This window comes from Ips typographus, linkage group LG6 (assembly GCF_016097725.1).
Source record: "Ips typographus isolate SLU linkage group LG6, UJ_Ityp_2.0, whole genome shotgun sequence".
Taxonomy (NCBI): Eukaryota; Metazoa; Arthropoda; class Insecta; order Coleoptera; family Curculionidae; genus Ips; species Ips typographus.
In genome coordinates, this window is record NC_138427.1 from 10,901,859 (window position 1) to 10,922,995 (window position 21,137).

At 33.9% G+C, this 21,137-nt stretch overlaps 2 protein-coding genes across 6 annotated transcripts in view; one reads left to right on the plus strand and one right to left on the minus strand.

Annotated features, from left to right (window-relative positions):
* Positions 1-245: 245 nt before the first annotated feature.
* Positions 246-7,307, minus strand: LOC145730345 (uncharacterized). Of its 4 annotated transcripts, none has more exons than XM_081981521.1 (5): positions 7,123-7,307; positions 1,033-1,227; positions 839-982; positions 633-783; positions 246-579 (listed from the first exon to the last, which is right to left on the minus strand). In XM_081981521.1, the coding sequence occupies exons 2-5, from the start codon at positions 1,090-1,092 to the stop codon at positions 434-436; spliced, it is 501 nt and encodes a 166-aa protein (XP_081837647.1). In that variant the 5' UTR covers positions 1,093-1,227; positions 7,123-7,307; the 3' UTR covers positions 246-433. The 4 variants fall into 4 exon arrangements, with proteins under 4 accessions (XP_081837647.1, XP_081837645.1, XP_081837646.1 ...); XM_081981519.1 differs by having other exon boundaries at positions 848-982; positions 1,033-2,365; XM_081981520.1 differs by having other exon boundaries at positions 633-756; positions 1,033-2,365.
* A 7,489-nt stretch (positions 7,308-14,796) lies between these two features.
* Positions 14,797-21,137, plus strand: part of LOC145730087 (protein timeless homolog) — a 50,423-nt gene continuing 44,082 nt past the window's right edge. The window contains exons 1-8 of one of the 2 annotated variants that reach the window (XM_081981083.1): positions 14,797-15,312; positions 16,332-16,512; positions 16,944-17,075; positions 17,524-17,783; positions 17,920-18,070; positions 18,919-19,145; positions 19,793-19,968; positions 20,025-20,267. In XM_081981083.1, the coding sequence (XP_081837209.1) occupies positions 15,059-15,312; positions 16,332-16,512; positions 16,944-17,075; positions 17,524-17,783; positions 17,920-18,070; positions 18,919-19,145; positions 19,793-19,968; positions 20,025-20,267 (1,624 nt within the window). In that variant the 5' untranslated portion in view covers positions 14,797-15,058. The remainder of the gene's footprint in view (positions 15,313-16,331; positions 16,513-16,943; positions 17,076-17,523; positions 17,784-17,919; positions 18,071-18,918; positions 19,146-19,792; positions 19,969-20,024; positions 20,268-21,137) is intronic. The other variant, XM_081981084.1, reaches the window with a different exon arrangement.

A 21,137-nucleotide genomic window follows, 5' to 3' on the forward strand; every position in this document is an offset into this window, starting at 1 on the left:
TTTGTGTAACTCTGCAAATAGCATTGTGCTACACATGTGGACTGGAAAGATTGAGCAATTAAATGTATTAACATCCATTCTTTGGTTAAATCCCAAATTAAAAAAAATCAATAACATCTTTTCCTAAAAATTTATCCAAACTTAGCTGAGTTAATAATGATTTTCCTAATTAAACTTTCGGATTTATGTCTTGGGAAGTTGTAAACCAAACTCCTCAAGGTGTTGTAATTGAGTTGAGTACTTTGGAAAACAAAAACTTTTAATAAATATTCCACCCTGCCTTCATCGTATAACTACTTAAAGTAGAGAGAACAAGTGTTCTTTCCAACTTAAACTTGTTTAATATCATCATATTGACCTGGGATTCCGGTCTCAAATTAATTGAGCTATTACCAGACTACAGGAACACTTTACCAACTAATAATATTGTAATTTAAAAGTTTCTTTCCACCATATCGCAGTATCGGTTGATGGCGTTGGAAAGCTTGTGCAAACCTACTCCGATTGAAGTTGAGGTTTCTAATAAATTCCCATCATCAACTTGAGATGAAAAATCTGCAGTAGTTGGTTTAGATAACCCTAAAAAACTTTCTAATGTATAAATTGGGAGGTGATTATTTAGTTGATATTACCTCTAGTTGATTCAGTTTGTCTGAACTGCAGAGTTATCCTAGACTCATTTTCATTCTTGTTTAAGTTAATTGAACAAGTTTCTTCATCAACATCTTTAGCTTCCAACTTAACTTCTGTATTGAGCTTCTCAAAATAATTGTCTTGACTAGTCTACACAATTGTTCAAAATCGTCAGTGTTTAATCTAATATTAAACTTTAGCTTACCTTTTTCACGTTTTTGGGTCTGCCACGTTTCCCTTCCTGCATGCTTGTCAGCCCTAACAAGTCGACCAGTTTTTGTTCTAACCAATTCAACGGTTTGCCATCTTTCAATTTTCTTCTAATTAGGGATTTCCATTCGGTAAAAACCTTCATTTTAGACATTGTCAGAATTATGTTTATATTTGAAATGAACGTACCTTTTTCCAGTGTACCACATCCCTAACAGGTCCACCACATTCATTCAACTTCTTAGTCATGTCATTCCAAATATTACCAACCTCATTTAAATATTGTCGCTGTTTGTTCCATTTCAATTTGAGAACATCGTACAAATTAACGTACTCTACGTAAACCTCCAGATGTTGGAACGTTTTTGAAGAACGTTTTCTTCCCTTCCAAGGTTCCATAATGCAAATAATATTATCGTTGTCAATAACACACTTCAATAATTATTGTGGATATTATTCAAAATCCAGTTGATTACTGTAAGTTGTTATAGTAACACAATACAGTCACCTGTCTTAAAGTTGTCAATATTTAAATACCATAAAGCTTCGGCAAAAAAAATAAATTGGGTTAACAAAAGTGTTCCTATTGAAAAATTTGCTATCCTTTTTAACGCTTCTGGTAAATTCCACTAAGCAAACGGTTTGTTCCAAGTAAACATGAACCATAATAATATTTCAGTTTTTGTATTCAATACTCCATTGAAATTGCTCTTTTGATGAACCGATTTCGAAACTTGACACGTTACTAAAACATGTTTTCCTCTAATAACAGGCTGTTTTCCTACAAACATCTTAATAAACAGACTGGAATTTTCTTTCAAATTATTAAGAAAACATTTAAGTAGAATCAAAATATTATTACCAAACGTGACTTCCAGTCTTAATTGAAACATAACTTACCAATTCAACAAAGATGCTATTACATTTTTTTTTTATCAATGTTAAGGCGAATTGCAAAAAAAAATAACGGCGGTTAATTGCAAAGCTTGGCCGTTTTTCATTCGTTTTCCCCCGTTATTAAGATTAAATTAAAATTTATCGACTTTGTTCTCTCCCTTTTTCTCGCATTTTTCACCCAGTTTGATTGTTATAACAAAACGTTTAAGTATCCAAAAAGTTTCTTTTGATGGAATCATCTGACCTTATAGCAGGACAAAAAAAGGGTCTCGAATTTAGGTGTCGAGGGTATTACATAAAGCAACTTGTCAGCGACCACTTTGGTAAGGCCTTTCTTATGTAATAACCCCTGTCCCTTTAGGGACTAGGATAAAATAAGTTGTGTGGGAACAATAGGAAAGGTAATTTGTCGTCAAAAATCTCGTTGTATGCAAGAATGTTTGTGAAAAGTAAACTAATCCAACTTTCAGTGATTAAATAACAGAGAGGACACTTACTCAAAATCATCAAAAACTAGGTTAAGTGAGTTGCAAAGCCGCTATGCAGCCGCCATTTACAGAAATGCTTGGCTGCATCAGATATCTGCTGGAATTTCCGGTCGAGTGGTCTTTGTTCCTGAAACGGGCTAAAACCTGCATTATTAATGGGAACACCCTAATATACGTTGCTTTTCAAGCGATATATGAAGCTTTTCATTCGGATTTATCTCGCAAATTTCACTCCTAAAGGACCGTCGAAGAAAAACCGTTCCAGCTTCTTTCATTATTAATTCCCTTGATGAGAAATGTGCCATTCTCCTTTCTATATAAGCTTTTAGAGATTTTTTCTATCTACAAGTATATCAGGGTTGTTTTTTATTGCTTCGGAAAATCGGGTAGATGTTTTTTCGTGTTGTCGACGATACTCGAAAAGGGAGAAAAAACTGTAAACCCGCTAATGTAATTTTACACTCCAAAGAATTCTACCCCCGTTGAATAAATTTACTCAATAAATTATGGAGTAATCTTCAATAGGACAGGCTTCCTTTATTTCGAAGACATCAAAAAAAATTTGAACAAGATCCTTTAATACGTCCCGGAGATATTGAATAAAAATAAAGCGGAAAAATAAATTAAGAGATTCTGTAAAGTATGAGTATGATGTAATAATGTCTTTCCATGGTTATTTTATATTCTATTTTTAGAGAAGAAAAGATTAAAATTGGTCGGTTTGAATACATTTGTTTGTTGTTGTATACTGTTTCAATCGAGAAATTTGGTTTTTACATTTTTGACAAAAAACAAAAAAATATTTGTAATAGCATAGCAATCATCTTGTGTTGCCAATATTCTGTTTAGGGGTAGATGAGTTGAATACATTGGCGCAGTTCAGACATTTTGCGGGGTAAATTTAAAATGTTGCCAAGTCAAAATATTAAATGACGGTAGAATGATCAAGTCAAAAAACGGTAGATCAAAACAAATTCATTCATTTTACATTATTATACAGGGTATTTTTTAATAATAGTTGTCACGTGATTTTACAGGATAATTTAGCTAAACAGTCACGTGACCAAAGCCTCAAAATCACAAATCTCCAAAACACTCTTTATATCGAATACTAAAAGAAAACGTTTCTAAACCCTAATTTTTGCAACTTTAGAGCATAGTTTGACAGTTTTGACGGTAATAACAGTTGTCACGTGATTGTAGAAAGCTATTTAGCTAGACGGCCACGTGACAATTGTCAAAATAACTGTCATTTTCAGAAACACGTTTTATATCAAATACTGCAAGAAAACGCTTCTAAACCCTGAATTTTGCAACTTTAGAGCATGGTTTGACAGCTTTGACGTTAGTGACAGTTGTCACGTGATTGTAAAACACTATTCAGTTAGACGGTCACGTAATAATTTTCAAAATAACTGTCATAATTTTCAGAAACACGTTTTATATCAAATACTGCAAGAAAACGTTTTTAAATCCTGATTTTTGCAACTTTAGAGGATGGTTTGACAGTTTTGACGTTAGTGACAGTTGTCACGTGATTGTAGAACACTATTCAGCTAGACGGTCACGTGATAATTTTCAAAATAACTGTCATAATTTTCAGAAACACGTTTTATATCAAATACTGCAAGAAAACGTTTTTAAATCCTGATTTTTGCATCTTTAGAGGATGGTTTGACAGTTTTGACGTTAGACAGTTGTCACGTGAGAGGAATGAATCCTAAATAATGAAGTATGCTGAAATGTCAAAAGTCAAATTGAACTAAGTATAAACAGCAAACTTAAAATTTTCGTAATGGGAGACAGTATTGTTAAGAAAATTACACAGTAAATGGTAACAAAACGTTAACAGTGTTATCACTACATTTTCTGTAGTTCGGTTCGTTCTCCATAGAGACATTCGTAAAAGATGCAATTCCAAACGGAAATTTGGTGTGTATCCTACCATAAAGCCGTTTTGCATTTCAGCTGAAAAATTTTCGCGCCACTTCTTTTACGATTATTGCACTTTTTCGATTCGTTTAGCATCCCGATTTATCGGAAAAACTAGCTGGCATCGACGCTTATTGTTATTGGCCTGCGAATGAAAGTCGCTCCTTCTCAAAATGACGACTTAGTGATAAAGAATGGTTGAGGCTTTAGCTCCAAACCAAACAAAGAACAAACTTAAATAACAAAAAAAAAATTAAAGAAACTTCTCAACGCAAAACGTTCGATTAATTAACTGAAAGGAACAAGGCGAGTGAAGTTTGTTCTCATCCATATATCCCATTACTTCCGATAATAAAGCGTAACTCCAATTTAAAGCCGTTATATAGGACAAGGAAGTTGGGAAGTTGAAAACTGTAGTGTCGTGTGTGTTATAAACTACGATACGACCCAAGAGAAACACATTTTTCGCCCACTCTACTCCCTAATGGAATCGAAATAAACTTTGACGCCAATGTTATTGTACGGAAAAACTTTTAAAAGCATTGTTGATTAGCTGAAAATTTTACGTATAGTTGAAAAACTATGACAATAGGATGACCAAGAAACTATTGGCAAAGTAAATGTTCCAAGTAGAAATCAAGTAGCTAAAGCAAGTCACTGAATCAATTTAGTAGTTACTAACTACTTGAATAATTAGTACAAATACATAATATGGTAAACTGCTTATACTCAGGTAAATAGAAAAAAATTCTGTTACTACCTAATAGTTTAAACGACATTCTCAACATAAAATTTACTCAGACTTTGTTTTTGATTTTGTTCATTTCTTCAGCACTTATTTCTGCTTAATAGCTTATTAACTTACTACATATTTTCAATATAACATTGCTGAAACCGTAACTTACAGAATACAAATTAATTTAGTTTCAACGCTAAACTTTTCCCAATCAAAAAAAATATGATGGATTAAACAAGTTTTCAATTTTAACAGAAGCGCCTGGATCGGAACTAAAATGGAAAAATTTACATAATGTGTTTACAAAACTGGGTTAAAAATATTCACCCCCCCCGGGTTCAAATGACACACACATACACCGGAAATCCAATATGTTTGATTGATTGCTATCTTGGCGTTATCAAAAACCTCAGAATACTACTTACAATTTTTATTATTCCTATACAAGGCAGTTCCAGAGTGTATTAAAATAATTAACTTTTTAATGTGTTGAACTGGAATTTTTGTATTAATGTTATTAAAAAAAACAACAAAACAACAGAAGACGCTCAAAGTTTATAATATCCCTAATTGAAAAAGCATACCCCGGGCGAAAAATCTCTTGAGGAAAAATCGAGTTCAAAAGAACTCATTTGAATCAAAACCTTTTAAAGGATTTTAAACACTCTTAAATTCGGACGGATTCACGCATGGCTTGCTTTATTGAATCAACCTTGATTTTATAAAGAAATCGCGAACAAAAGCAAAACGGGAACAGTTTCTAGGAGGCCCAGACGGGGCTCCTGATTGAATAATAAAAATCTCTATAAAAAGCGGAATCCTGTTACATTGTGTTTTTTCCTTTTTTTTTGTTTCGATTCACCGAGATTTAATGCGGCTTAAATCAAGCTCCCGAGGAAATTTTCAAAGGGCTGCTTCCAGTTTCCGCTTATTTTGCTATTGTTTTTTTGCTTTTTCTCGATTTAATAAAGTTTAATTTAGATTGCCATGGAGATCAACCAGAAATATTAGACGAGAGCGCATCAATCAAATTTATACTTCTCTTTTCTTTACTTCGCTCATATTCTAAATTGGCACTTATTATTCAATAAGACATTTTTAAGCACTGAAATGCAATGTTTAGAGGGATCAAATTTGATTCTACAGAGACGATTAAACTAAAGCTCATTAATAGTGATTTAAAATGAACATACTCATGCAAAAGACCTTAAATTACTAATAATATACAATAGTATATTAGTGGAAAAAATTAATGTTGACGTGTTTGAACGATTTTTTCTAAATCCACCAGAAAAGTCATTAGTAGGGGTGAGACCTTTTCGTTGGGCCACCCAGTGTATTTCCATGTTTCTCAAATATTAGGGTAAATACTCTTATCATTCGCACCCTTATTGAGGATTCCAATAAATTCAGAATCAGCACTGCCTAAAATATACGGTCTCCAATTTATACGACGAATAATTATTATTACCTAATTGACAGAAAGATGGGAGAAAAGATGCTGTAACTAGTAGAATAAAAACACAGACTGTATTTCCTCTTAAAAGAGTAAATGTAAATTTGGACGGCGACAAAACATCGGAAGAGACATTTTCCAGTTTCTCTCCATATAAAAAGCGTGAAACGAGTAATTTCCCTAGAGTTCGGTCAGCTGTCAAGTCATAGGACAGACTGGAATAAAATCACATGTTTTACTTATTTTCTATTTAAAGAAAAGAGTTTCTGGAGAATGTATGTACAAATGGAATTTATTGGTGTTGTGCGTATTGCTCCAATTTTTTGGTAATTAAATAAATGGGACCTTTTCATGATTTGTTTTATTTAATTTTAGCATACATCTTTTTAAACATTTAAAATATCGGTATTAGGCCATATGCCATAGCAATTTTAGGGTCTTATGATGCACTCAATGTTGATGGAAATGACAAATTTTCTTTATATATTAAATAATATATTATAATAAGAAGTATACAATCTATTTTTGAGGACACGGTCAAATTTTTAAAAACAACCCTTCAATCAATTCAGTCACCCAATTAGACGCTCGAATTGACTGGTTTCGCAAGTGGGCCATTTTATTTCATTAGGAATGCTAATTTAGCGTACGTTTTAACTCAATTGCACACGTTCGGTGAACGAGATTAATTTCGTTCAATGAGCCGAATTCGAGGAGGACTCCCACGTTTCTACTATACACACCCAATAAATAATCATCCCCCCTCTCACCTGCTGTTTCGTCTAATTTCGGATTTGCCGTTCTCTAATCACGAATTTACCACCGTCAGGATTTACTGTCTAATCGAAAACAAGCCAACCAAGAATTTCCGGCTTGAATTTATTTATTAATTAAATTAGTCTGATGTTTATTTAAAGTACCTAAAAGTTTGTTTACTGCAAATACATCAGTGCTATGTAAATTAGTAGTTTTGTGACAAACTAGCTACTGTGTTGGATACTGTAATTTTAAATGACAATGTTGAACACATTCGCCTTTACATGGAAAATAGATAGTATTATACAATTTACATTGTTTGATGAGTTTTCTAGCATACACAATGAGCTGAACGCATATTGGATTTGCTCGATGAATGTCACTAAGTAATAGAACATGCGACCATTCATGTTTACGCCTATCTACAGCACCAGATGAATAGTGATTTACCATCCCATATCCGTAAATTGTCATATTTATCTCTTGCTCGACCAATAAAGTTAAATGAGCCGGCCGTATCTAGGGTAATACAGGCTTAAAATACCGTAGGGCGTATAGATAACCCTGAGGGTTGAACGATCAAAACATTTTCTTACTGCGTTTACACTCAAGCAGTTTTTTTCTCGGGCGATCAAGGAACTTGACTGGGGCGGACCTTTTAAAGTTATTAAAGTTATACCTTCCTCAGCGCGAACATTTTGAGTTTGACTTTAAGTCCGGTGTGTTTGCTATGATTAGTATTCTGTCGGAATATCTCACCCCTAATGTAACCAAAAACTTTGCTGTCGGGGTTTTGAATGCGGCGAGGTAAAGGGGGTGAAACAAACTAAGTTGAAGTGGGCGAGCGGTTCAAGGAGGGATGAGAGATGAAGAGAAAATACATTCCTCACTTAAACTGTTGTATACTAGTTCATTTGCGTTTACTTTGTTTAATCTTAAAATTTCCTAATTAATAATTAAAATTATTATTTTGTACAGTTAGGGTATATTGAGACAACTTTTTTCTAGAACACAAGTGTGTACCTATAAAAATAATACGCAATTTTGAACTTTACAACTTTTGAATTTTGTTAAGAAAATGTTTCTTGTCACTTGGTGAATGCGTTTTTTGTTAACATCAACATGGAACCATTCTATTTTATTTATATTGTCAACTTTTTGCAATTCTCTTGTTGGTTGCACAGCTATAAATGTAAATGTGACAATTTTTCCAAAAAATCATTTATGCAAAACCAAAGGCAAGAAAAGACGAAAAGAAAACTAATGTTCTTGACAAAGATGACAAAGAAAAACTTGACTTAATTTGACAACTAATTGCTAAAAATTAGTAAAACTTTCATAAAAACTCGTTATCTTCGCTTTGACATAGTTTTTAAGGATTATCTCTCTGAAGAGGCTCTTTAGGGCAAAAGTGCCCTAATATGCCCTAAAACAGATGAAATTCCATAACTTTTTCATTTTTTTTATTTTTTCCAAATAACTGAGTTACACTTGATTTTTGGTTCTTTAGAACACTTTTTTGTGCTTTGACACAGTTTTTAGGTAATCTCCCTAAGGAGGCCTTTTAGGGCAAAAATGTTCTAAGGTCACATGATATTTTTTGTCATTTTGACTTAAATCAAGGTCATATGACATTGGTTAGCCATTTTAACGTGTTTCCAAAATTTAGACAATTTTTCAAGTGACAAATCACGTAACAATTTCATTTTTAAGGTAACAGCACTTTTTCGTCATTTTTACATTTTTGAAACATGAAATTTTTTTTAATGAGCATTATCGTTATGCTCACTCTTTTTCACTTTTCAAAAAACTGAAGAATAAAGGTGTTTTTTAAGTACTTTTTGAAATTCAATATCTCGGTTACATGATGAGCTATACAGGCCATTTTTAACTCATTTTGTAGTATTTTCTATGCTTTTTCGAATGGCGTTGGTTAAATTCGCAGAAAACGAATTTCCTGCGAATTTAAATAAAAGAGCTCTCTCACATTATGTGACACATTTTGATGGAAATTTCAAACGGTCTAAAAATGGCGGAAAAGGTCACGTAACCTTTACTTTGATTTGTTCTACCAAAAAGGCACAAAATTGCTCCATTTTGGTTAAGAAGTCAACTATTCTCGTTTTTTACCCGTTTATTTCGTTTTTTTTTTTCGTCAAGAAACTAGTCTATTAATTTAACTATTACAATCCTGATAGTAATCAACTTATTGTACTCACAAAGAAACCCCACAAACTTATCTTATTTTTCCACTCTCCGCAACGTTCTTTGTAAACCAATTCCGAAATGAAAATTTCAATTCGTAGTTTCTTTCTACAAAACCCGCTTAAAGGAAAATTTAATTTCTCCTAAACTTTCCCAAAAACCAACGCCGAATACCCTCGGCGAGACAACAAAAGGGAAAACCCTCACAGTAGTTGCCAGCTTGCCTAGTTAAACAGGGTTCGATTATTTTCGGGACATTAAAACACCAAACGGGCTGATAGAAGTTCAATTTATTTTCTCATTAATATGCTAAATGTCATTACGAGGCCGGTCAATAGGGATGCAGCCCTATAATAATACTCGATGGGAGTTTAAAATAAATTTTCCCTCGCGTCAATCGAGGGAGAATCTGAGCTAATTTATTGCAAATTTGTCGAGGGAGTCAATATTGTAATTAGCTTGTAGTTTGTCTGATAAAGTGATTATACTTTAAAAAATACTATAGTACCGTTATGTAACATAAACACAATCCAACATGGTAATTATATTGCCGATTATCCTTAAATGGTCTCTCCACAGACTAATAATTAAGGGAACCCCATAGGGATGCATATTTTCGGTCCTATCTCACCCTTATCAAATCGCTCCGGCTACTATTTAAGCCCCCCCAACCAACGGGACTCTTTGTTTAACAAACTTATATTTATTTTATTATAATTTAGGGGTTGGATGATAGTCGAGCGGAAATTTACAATTAAGGAGCGCAAAGTGGATAACCTACAAGTAACTAAAGCGGCTTTAGAGAACCGGAAGCGGGAGTAAAAATCCCTTAAATTGGTTATTTTGTAATTTAAGATAGGGGGAAAACAGAGTCGGATTATGTAATTGCAACTGCAACCAGGTGTACAAGGTAATTGTTACAGAATAGAAGTTGTATAAGGTTTTAGCATAAATTTATCTTTTTGACTTAATGATCACCTAATATGCATTTTTGGAGCAAGTTTAAACAGTGTAACAGCCAGCTTATCATATATCAAATGCGAAATAAGTTTTTCACAACAATACAAACTATAAGATAAATTCTATAGTTTAAAATTTCAAAAGGGCTCTCTTCGATACTCTCGACGTCTGCCTTATCCGAGAGCGCTCTCCAGCCCTGTTTGTGACGTAAAATTTCTTTATACAAAGAACGCTTTGTCGGTACAAATCTGCAAATCTCTCTATCATATAATAAGCTTTGGCGCAACAACAACGTTTACTGGAAAATCTCCGAGTCCAATCCGATTTCATTATAAAATTTCACAAACAAAATACTACACGAAACTATTCGAAAAGTTCAGTGTTTTTTTTTGCAAAAGTCGAGGTGAGTACTTTGGATATGTTAATCCAGATTTAATTTAAACTTTTAATTCAGCTGAGTAATAATAAAGTTCCGTTGCGTCAGCCCAAAGTTTTGTAATTACTTTAAACTTTGTCCGGCTAAAGATTCAAATTCGGCATGGATCTGCGTAATTATTATTTTCTGAGTTTGTTCACTTTTAGATCATGTTTTACTAGTTGTACGTTAGTGCAATTATTACAACTGAGCAAAGCCAAACAAATTACGTTACAGCCCCAGGGTTATTACATCTAATCCCAATCGATTTTTATATATAAGCGATTAATTATTTCCTCTCAGCTATTTTCTGAGCTGGTCAGCTTTCCGACGTTAATTTCATCATATTCGAAGTACACGTAAAGCCTTCTCGATTTTCTCGAATCAGGTCACGTGCTCAACACCGATGAAGGGATCTGACCCCCGAGGGGATTGAGGGGAATTTATAGATGGCAGAGAAGTAGGCTGACGGAAATATTAATTGCTTGCACTTTACCTTCGGAATTCTATTTTTTTTCTTTCAGTTTTATGTCAAGAAACCAGACTATTTTCTAAATTAGTTTATTGGTAGTAAATAAATGAAGGGAAACAGAACATAAATAGAAAAAAGTCTTTATTTGGTCATCAGGCCTAATTGCATTTTAATACCGTACCGAAATTCTCTGCTAAAGCTGTTAAATCTCCATTATAAGGGTAGATAGACACCACACAGAAAACAAGAGCAAATTGACTTTCTTTTTCGAATCTTGTCAATCCAACCAAAATCAGGGCAACACACAATAAACTATATTGTGCCCTTCGCTTCAAAATGGCCGCTAATCAAAAACCCATTTTCCAAATTACATTCGTGCAGGATGTGGTAGTAGCACAAACAGATCCAGAGAGGTCCTTTTACCTTTTTCTGCGCCGCTTATTGCACAGTAAGATAAATGAATTTGCGGTTTACATCCAACAAATGGACTTATTCAACTGAATTGATGCAGCTTAAGGCCCATATCTGTCATACCATTAATCAGCTTTAGTATCTTCTTCCTACTGATAAATGGGCAATTAAAGCAAGTCTCTCAGCGTCTGTCCCATTTGATTATCCCATATACATAAGATTCATTCGAATTACAGGAAAAGAATTCTAAAAGTTTTTTGTCAAAATGGTGAATGGTGTTTATGGTTTCACAAAATACTACTAACTACTATGTAATATTGTATCTTGTAATATAGTATATTTAGTTTAATATTGTTTATTACACTATTAAAACATTTTTTGATATTGCTGGACACTTACTACTATGTTCAGCAAAACGTCATCACTCACAACATTCATGACTCTTAAAGATCAAAATTACCCTGGTTCCAAATCACTTTTCTGGTCACCAAACTTTCAGCCAATCGTTTATTACAAAAGAAACTGTGATATCGACAATGTAATATATTTACACACGAGAGTTTTACATGAGTTTGGCACGTCTTTTGGACGGCCAAACTCATAATTAAAAGTGTCGTATTTCTCCTGCAAAAGCCATAAATAAAAGACGTGTAGTATCCTCAATCCTCCCAAGTTAATTACGTCCATAAAGCAGACTTACGGATGCAATTTTACGGTATTTTGTTCTGTGCCATTGTTTTACACACGCTATTTTCAAGAGCGTTTCAGCAATTTCAAGAAATTACTTTACCCTATATTGTACTATAACATATATTATGACAAACATTTAACGTGCGGACATTATATTAATATCCTAGGGCTGTTATTGGTAAATGTGATTTTATTATTGCTGTAATTGCATTTTGCGCCAATTAAATTATTCTCGTTGTGATGGTTTTCGGTTTTACCAAAATTACATTATATGGCATTTCCTTTGATTGACTTTGTGACGTAAAATTCATTTATGTCCTGCGTGTATTTCAATTTTGAGTTTCAGTAAAAAAAAATAATTTACTTTAGTTGGGTTTGCTGGTAGATTTATAAATCCACGAACTGCCAAATGTCCAATAAAAACCTTTCGTCAATGTGAATATAAGTGAAATTTATTGTGTTGTGGCTGCGATATTGAGTAGGGAACATTCGTAAAACATGTCAGTGCGAAATACGAATCAATAATTGGAAAAAAATGGTTTGTGTAGGAAAAAAAAGAAATGTTTGGTCCAAATTATTTAATTGGAAACTCGATTTTAATTTAATGTATCTACACCTGAATAAATCGTAACGGTTTTTTAATAAAATATTCAATTTGGTACATTTATATTGTTCTCTCTGTTATATTGTTTTTGCAGTCTATGATTCTTCTCTATTTTTTTTATTTGGCTTAATAAAAATCATTCATTCTGCATAACAAAATGTAATCACACGTAACAGCTGTAAAACATGCCGACTAATTATAACCAAATTTTCGTGCTTCCGTCATTTTGTTAGTAAGTAATATAGTAGAACCGTGTAATGCGTTCGAAATGAGGATTTGAAGATGAGCGCCATATTGGAATAATATTATTTCCGAGTTAAAATAAGACGTGTATAATTACACTCGCTCTTGAGTAGCATTTGAAGAGATTTATCTCATAATTCCTGTTTGATTACATCTCTTCCGAATATATTTAAAGCCTTGAAGTAGGTTAATTAGAAGCGCAAAATTACCATTTGCTAGGAGAAACACGCAAAACTATTATCTGGCTGATGATTGAGAGTCAACCCATTTAAGAAAAATCCTTCCCCCAATTCAATGCCGCAATTACTGCTCTTCTATTTCCCGTATAAAATCTGTGTTGAGAAATTCATCAAATCGACATGGAAATGAAAGTTCCCCTTTGGTATCCGGCTTAAATATGCCGATAAGTTCAAATTGGCCTTCTAAATAGCTAATATCCTATTGCAGTATGAGGGGAGAGACTGAAGGACGTTTCAATTATGTTGGAGAAGTTGATTTGTAAAGGCTTTTCTTTTCGGGAAAGTTCTAGAAGCAGAATTATACACAGTGTCTCAATCTGCACGTTTTGCCTTAGGTATTATAATAAACAATCCATAAACTTGCAAGTTGTAAACTGGCAAATTTATTGTTCAAATTGCACAAACGCAGAAGGTCGCCAATATCATCTATTTTAATGTCCCTGTGGAATGGTTCTATTTGGGCCCAGACGATGATGTTAACTAGATAAACAGAGCCTGCTCCGGCAGCACCAGAAGGAAAATATACGTTTTGCTGAAAACGCGTTCCAAACGGCCCCAGCTCCATATTCGGCCTTATCTACGGTAATAAAGAACATTTTCCGAGTAGAAACCAGGCTAGATAATGTTAAGCAAGTTTGGGGCTTTACAAGATGTGTTGTAACCTGCTCTAATAGTACAAAGTGCACGGTAATTTACCCTGAACTTTTTAATTTTTTTTTTGTATTCAAACGTTTGTACTATTGTTACTATTGTCAGTCTAACACTCCTAAATATAAAGTTACCTTGTCGTTGTTCAAATTCTGCCATTTTAAGCGGAGAATTGTTAAAAATAAAATTAACATGTCACCACAGAATTTTAACCCGAAGTAGTAAGAAAAATGTTTGGACAATTATCACTCAATTGGAAAAATGCGAAGCTATATATAAAACTAAGCGCATTTTTACACCTAAAATTGTTCGTTGAGGCTCTCATCACAAGAGCCCTAACAACACAATTGGGAGAAAATGCTGTATCCACCAGCTCTTTTACATTAATGAATTAATTTCATTTAAGTAAAAAGTTTTAAACGTTCATACTACACTCAGTTACATATTTTTGGAGAATAAAGTAAGTAAAACGCGCGGATGAGTGCTAAACTCTGTAATGGTGGTTGCCTACCTAAAAAAACTGACGAAAGAACAAGACAGTCATAAAAATGCAGTGTTGCCGCTTATTAATTTAAAACAAACCACACAGTCTTGATTACTGTTTAATTCAAAACTCCATCCATTACTATTTAAACTTCAAGGCACTAAATTTGCAGTTAGACTTGCAACTAACTAAGAAAATTAATAATATTCCGCTGTCAAACTTGAAATTGTCTGAACAAATACTACCACCGGCAACACTTTCCTTGGTAGTAAATTTCCCGCTAAAATACTGTCAAAAGCGACTTAACCTCAAATTTCCTATGGTAACACTGGTAACAGATGTAAAGTAAACAATTCGTTGTGTAGCAAACCAACAAAAAATAAAGCAGTTTTTCTATTTTTTTTCCTGAAATGTTTTGTTATCGTTATTGTCCGTAATTAATGCGTTATTAACGACCCATACGCGACTAGTTCGGTTAAAATTTCGACGTGTTTTCAGCTTTTTCCCTGTTGCAGACTTTAAAAAACTAGAGGCAAAAGGGCTTTTAGTGGAAAGCCCGGCCAGAAAACTGCTTATTTAATGTCGTCCGTAGTGAGTGCAGATTTGGCTGCGGCCTGTAACGCTTTGGGATACTTTGACTCCAAATCCAATAAGTATTATGCTGATGCTAATACCTTGGAGACTGTCAAGGATTTGATTCGGTACCTGAGGAGAGATGATGAGACCCACGATATTCGTAGACAGCTGGGCGAAACTGGAGTTTTGCAAACTGATTTATTGCCGTTATTAAAAAGTTATTGGGAACAGCCTGATTTGATTGATGTCTTATTAAGGTAAGTTACAAAGTTTTTCTTTAATTTTTTGGTTGTGAAGAGTAATCATTTTTCTTGTCTCAGCAATCAAAATAAACATTTTTGTATGGTTGAAAATGTGAAAATCAGATGTTTTGTGTGTTTTTAGTAATTTTAATTTTTTGGCATAATGTCAGATTCCAATTTACATAATCCCGTGAAATCATATTCAGGTTGCCATGAAGAATGAAAAACCCCTTACCTACACACTACACTTTTGTAATTTTAAGGTTGGTTTGTCAGCTAGCGACCCCCACAACTTATATACATAATCCCATATCCATGTTTTTAAACAAGCCTGGTGGCAATATCCTGCAAGCCACATCTCATATGTAAACAACACCACTGTGTTTTAAGGGAACAAACTGAGCACATAATTTATTTTGCCAAAGTATAATATAATATATGTAAATCTTTACAATTTCGCCCACCCTTTCGCACTTGCTCAAGTTTGAGACTCCAGGGTCGTTTTTATGGGACTCTATCACAATTTAAATGTTTAATGGAGGTAGGCTTACCTTTCAAAGATTTAATTTGTCGAGTTTCTCTATATTTATGTCTTTCCTGGATTTCGGCAAGGTAATTTATGTCACGCTATATCTTAAGAAGCTCGGCGCTAAGTAACGTTAATCAAATTTATTGTTGACTGTTTGAAATGTTGCCAAACTGAGTGCAAGTTCAATCAAAGTTTATGGTCGTGGAGTAGTTCGATCCATCTGCTACTTACGAACCAAAATACAACAGCGACTGGCATAGTTTAGGGCGTGTAAAATATATAGGAGAAAAGCAATATCATCGCAGCTATTGCCAGAATAAATTGAAAAGTTTTGCGCTTCTGAGATTCTGTCCAACAATTTTCTTTGGAATGGAATGAAAACTCAATTTCCTGTGTTTAAACCACCGTTTTACGAATGGGTTAACTTGTCGAGTCCCTTTTCTTATACTGGGTAGTCTAACTTATATTAGAAAATTCAGTCAATAACTTGAGGTTTTACTTCCAGATTAATCGTAAATCTAACTACTCCAGCTTTGATGTTGTGGAATGAACAAATACCATCGGAAAAATCGGTCAGAAACTTATACCTTCAGGTCGAAGACCATCTAAAGAACTACAAAGAAGCGTTCGCTGACGAAGGCGTATGGGCCGTACTCAGCACTAAACTGAGTAAAATCTTGGAAACCGTAAGTACAAAATAACTAACCGGAAATTACCATATTTCTTGCTCATTAATTTTTCTTACGTTGCCGTTGGCAAGGTGGGAAATTCCTCGGCGCAAAAACACGACGTAAACACTCGGAAAGGACAAAAGACCTGAAAAGTAAATTAATTAAAGTTTTATGGGGACATTATTAAAAGCCTAAATCGCTCCCTGAAAGTTTCCTGAGGGATTTGGGGGTTTCTTTTCCATTGTCGAGGTTTCTCGGTTTTGTTTCGCATTGCTTTTGTACCGCCCCTCAAACTCTGCAACAATGGATCAGTTTTCTTCAAGTTATTAAGTTTTACTTTATTTTGGTGTGTTTTTGATGTTGGTTTGTCGGTAAATAATTATGATATTTGCCTTACAGTTATTAAAGCGACTCGGTAATTGCTTGAATATGGACTTTTGTTTCAGGAACCGATTCAACGTGGCGATGAAAACAGTCTAATAATTGAAAGGATTTTAATTTTAATTCGAAACGTTTTATACGTTCCTGCTGATACTCACGAGCAAAGGCCGGACAATGATGCTAGTGTACATGATCAGGTAAGTTTTAAAATCAAATGTAGTTCAGCTTGTCACATCCTTACAAGTCTTGTAAGGTTTCCGAGGCAATTGTTGCAACTTTTCCGGTCATGTTACCGTATGAAGTTGGGCATTAATGGGAGGCATCATTATTGTGCTCATTCGTGTTAATTTTGAGGGTGATTAAGCATGAGTATAGCAATAATTCCAATTAAAATTGAGTGTAATACGCACCATCGGAGCAGTTTAATTGGCAAATTATTTGATGCTTCCACATTTCATGACGCCACTTTGACCTAACGATCACGTTAATCATTTCAACTATTTGGTTTAACTAGATCTGGTTTTAGAGCTATTTAATTTATAATATTTGACATTTTTATGTCTCCTTTTTTTATTTTAATTGAAAGTGAAATACTACTGCTTATTTCTACAAGGGGTTTTTCAATATTTTTTTTTGTTATGAAAGGTATTGTGGGCTCTGCACCAATCAGGAATGCTGGATATTATCCTGTATATATCGAGTTCGGCAAACGAAAATGCATATTACTTACACATCCTGGAGATTTTATCGTTCATGTTGCGTGAACAGAACGCTTCCGAGCTGGCGCACGCCGCTTTGCAACGAAGTCAAACGGAAAAAATACGGGACGAGGCCGAATTGCTGGCCATACGCCATAAGGAAATCAACGACAAACAGAAAAAAGCGAAAGCCTATACTGGAACTAGGTAATTTTTGAAATAAAACATGCAAGAAGAAAATGTGAGATATTTTGAAACAAGTTGTTTTTATTTGTAAACTTGGAGGACTACTACTTTCTTAGAATCCAGATATTTGTGATATTGATTTAAATTTTTTTTATAGACATTCTAGGTTTGGCGGCACATTCGTCGTCAAATCGATGAAGTCAATAAGCGACAACGAGCTTATTTATCACAAGCCGTTAGCCAAACTGGATTCGCTCAATTTCGACGTCGATAAGAAAAAGCCCAAAACTCCGAAAAATCGCCTTCCGGTAAGTTGGAGAAAAACTTTCATTTTACTTTTGGATTGTTGGAAGCGTTTTCCGTTTTATGTCTCTCGGAATAGTGGTCGTTATCTCTAACAGAGGCGCTTATTTGGAGGATGTCCAATGGGTTTTTTGCAGTGTTCATTTTTAATGCGGTAATCTTTGTAATTATTACCGAAATCGGGAAAGGCTATTCTTGATGATTACACCCATAAAGATAAAAAAGCAGCAAATTTTCTCCAATGAAAATAAAGTGGTAAAAAAGTGTTTTGTAGATAGATAATTTAAGTTAAATGTTGAACTTCCTGCTTGTATTGACAAATTTTCCTACATGTTTAATAGAGCTTTCATATTGCCCGTTGATAAATTATGGAACATACAGTAACTGCATTTACTTGCCTATAGGCCTGTAAAACAGATTTGAATTTAAATACGATCCATTGTTTGTAATTTGCCCTCTAGCTGACTCTTTTTCCATTCTATAACATTATTTAATAATAGTTTTCCAAAGTGCCTCTTTGTGCATTGTTTTTAATAACTCCGTAGTAAAAATGGGTTTTCTCTGTTTTCAGACGTATTTCAATTTTGTTTTGCCACTTTTCAGGCACTGTGCCAAATAGTTAGCAGGAGCTATCCAACCTTTCACTTGATAGATTGAATTGTGTGAGAGTGTTTCCCTATCTTTGACCTCTTAATCGACAATGAGAACGAGATCTATTATATTGTTTATAATCTCAAAAATAACTCCCTTTGTCATTTTGAATTGTTAGAGTTACTTTGAAAAAGTTGTTTTATACAACTTAGAAAAAAACCACTTAAACATACACGTACAAAAGCATTTTTTGCGTTTGCAGGTGAAGGCGGCTTCGACGGAACGCAGATCCGCTTTCAGCATTCGACTTTTCCTCAAGGAATTCTGCGTCGAATTTCTAAACGGCGCTTTCAACACTTTGATGTATCACGTGAAAGACAATTTGGTTAGGGCGAAGGCACAGGCCCACGACGAGTCCTATTATCTGTGGGCCATGCGATTTTTCATGGAATTCAACAGGTGCCATCGTTTTGAGGTAAAACTCGTTAGGTAAGAACGAATCGACTTTTTATTTTTTTTAAGTTGCTTTTAATGTGAAATTGTTGTTTGGTGTATGCAATAACAAAAGTAAAAATTTAATCATTTAAAAAGCAAACCATTATTCTGATAGAAATCTATGAGAGTCTTCCTGACTGAATATGGCCGCATTTTATGGATTTTTCGTTCGTAACTGCGTAAAATATTTTATACTCTAAGAGAGAATGCAAAGTTCATGGAATTCAATATATTGACGATACAACCGGAAATAAAAGCGCATTCCAAACCGAAAAAATCGATTCGAAATGGTCTCTTAAAAAGTGATTTGAATACTGCCGAGACGTACGAATATTGTGAGCGATTCTCATGGAAATTATGGTCGACATTTTTATGCTTTCTAAGTTTATCGTTTAAGTTTTCTAAATCGAAAGAACCGTCGTTTGTCAATTTGACTTTGTATCTTTACAGTTCAATATTAATAGTCAAAATAGCACGTGGTGTTGACCAAAGTAATTATAAATTTTAATCTAGGTACCTTATGTAAAAATCATACGAGTTGAATAAAATATAGGTTCCTTTGTGGGACACCTTGTAACATCTAGCTGGTTTAAGATAGAGTAAAAACACAAAAAATAGACATGCAAATTCTCATTTTGCAGCGAAACCATGTCGGTGCAGACATTCCATTACGTGCAACAGCAAAGCGAAAACTTTTTCGATATGATGTCGACCGACAAGAAAAAGTTGAAACTTTGGTCTCGTCGTCTCCATTTGGCCCTTTTAGCCTATCGAGAACTGTTTATGACTTTATCCGCCATGGACCGGTCTCCAGATGGTGAGTACAGTACGGAATCCAGTTTTTTTTATTTATCCTGTCATAAATCCATTTAGGTAATGTTCGGGATTCATCCAGAGTCATAAAAAGCAACATATTCTACGTTTTGGAATACAGGGAGTTCATTTTAACGTTGCTTGTAAACTATGATGAGTTGAAAATGTCTGATACGTACTTAAACGATTTGATGCAAACTCAGCACATTTTTTTGAAAATGTTGGAAACTTTTGTAGGTAAAGAGGGCAGTGTGGTCGTTCAGAGCAAATCGAAGAAACGGTCAAAAAAATCACACAAAAAAGGTAACCATATTTTTATTAAATTTTAAATTATATACATATAAATTACAATGTAAAAGTTTTTCACAAGTCTGAAAAACATGAAACAACCAACCAAAAATAATACCTATTTAAATATTATACAGAATATGCCAAGTTGGTTAACTTGAAATAACTGACAACTTTTACACAAGTTATTTTGAATATTTCTCGGGGAATATTAATTAGAGAGGTGAAGACCGTTAATAATTACACGAATGATAAATGTGAGAACTCTGAGACGGAACATTTAAGAAAACTCCCAACTATTTCTGTTGGAATTTCTGGGCGCCAACTGGAATAATTTCCTAATCCCTTAATAAAGAAGACCGCCTCCCTAATTTAAGCTGTTCGCACTTTGAGGATTTCAACGGCTTTGAGCAATACTCTTTTTTTGTTTTATAAGATATATAATTTATTTGGTTTCAAATCTAATTTCACGTAGTAGTCTCCGGGTCCTAGAGAAACGCCACCAAATATATATAACGTTCTGTCGAGCAGAAAATTGAGCAAAATCTCCGGGCTGGTTTCAGTTTGAATGAGACCGTAATTTGGTATTCTCTGTCAATTTGTCTTTTGTCGCAGACGGGAGTTGGAAACACAGCATTTTTGACTTATTTTGTTCTCTTAAATTAATTATAGAAAATTCAATATTTTTAGATTTTTTTTAACTTTTATGAAATGATTGACTTTCAAACTGTTCTTACTCTTATTTTGACAGAATGTATGTTTTGTTTCATGTTTTTTTTTCCTATATTTCCATTGAACAAAACAGTTAACTCTAACAAAAGTGTATATTTATCTCTATGTATCTTTGTGAAATCCAACAAGAACGCTACATATTATAGCAATAAA

Coding starts and splice junctions, on each gene's coding strand:
- LOC145730345 (XM_081981518.1), bottom strand. CDS start 1,242: ATGGAACCTTGGAAGGGAAGAAAACGTTCTTCAAAAACGTTCCAACAT. Junction 784..838: donor GACCCAAAAACGTGAAAAAG/GTAAGCTAAAGT, acceptor ACAATTGTGTAG/ACTAGTCAAGACAATTATTT. Junction 580..632: donor ACAAACTGAATCAACTAGAG/GTAATATCAACT, acceptor AAAGTTTTTTAG/GGTTATCTAAACCAACTACT.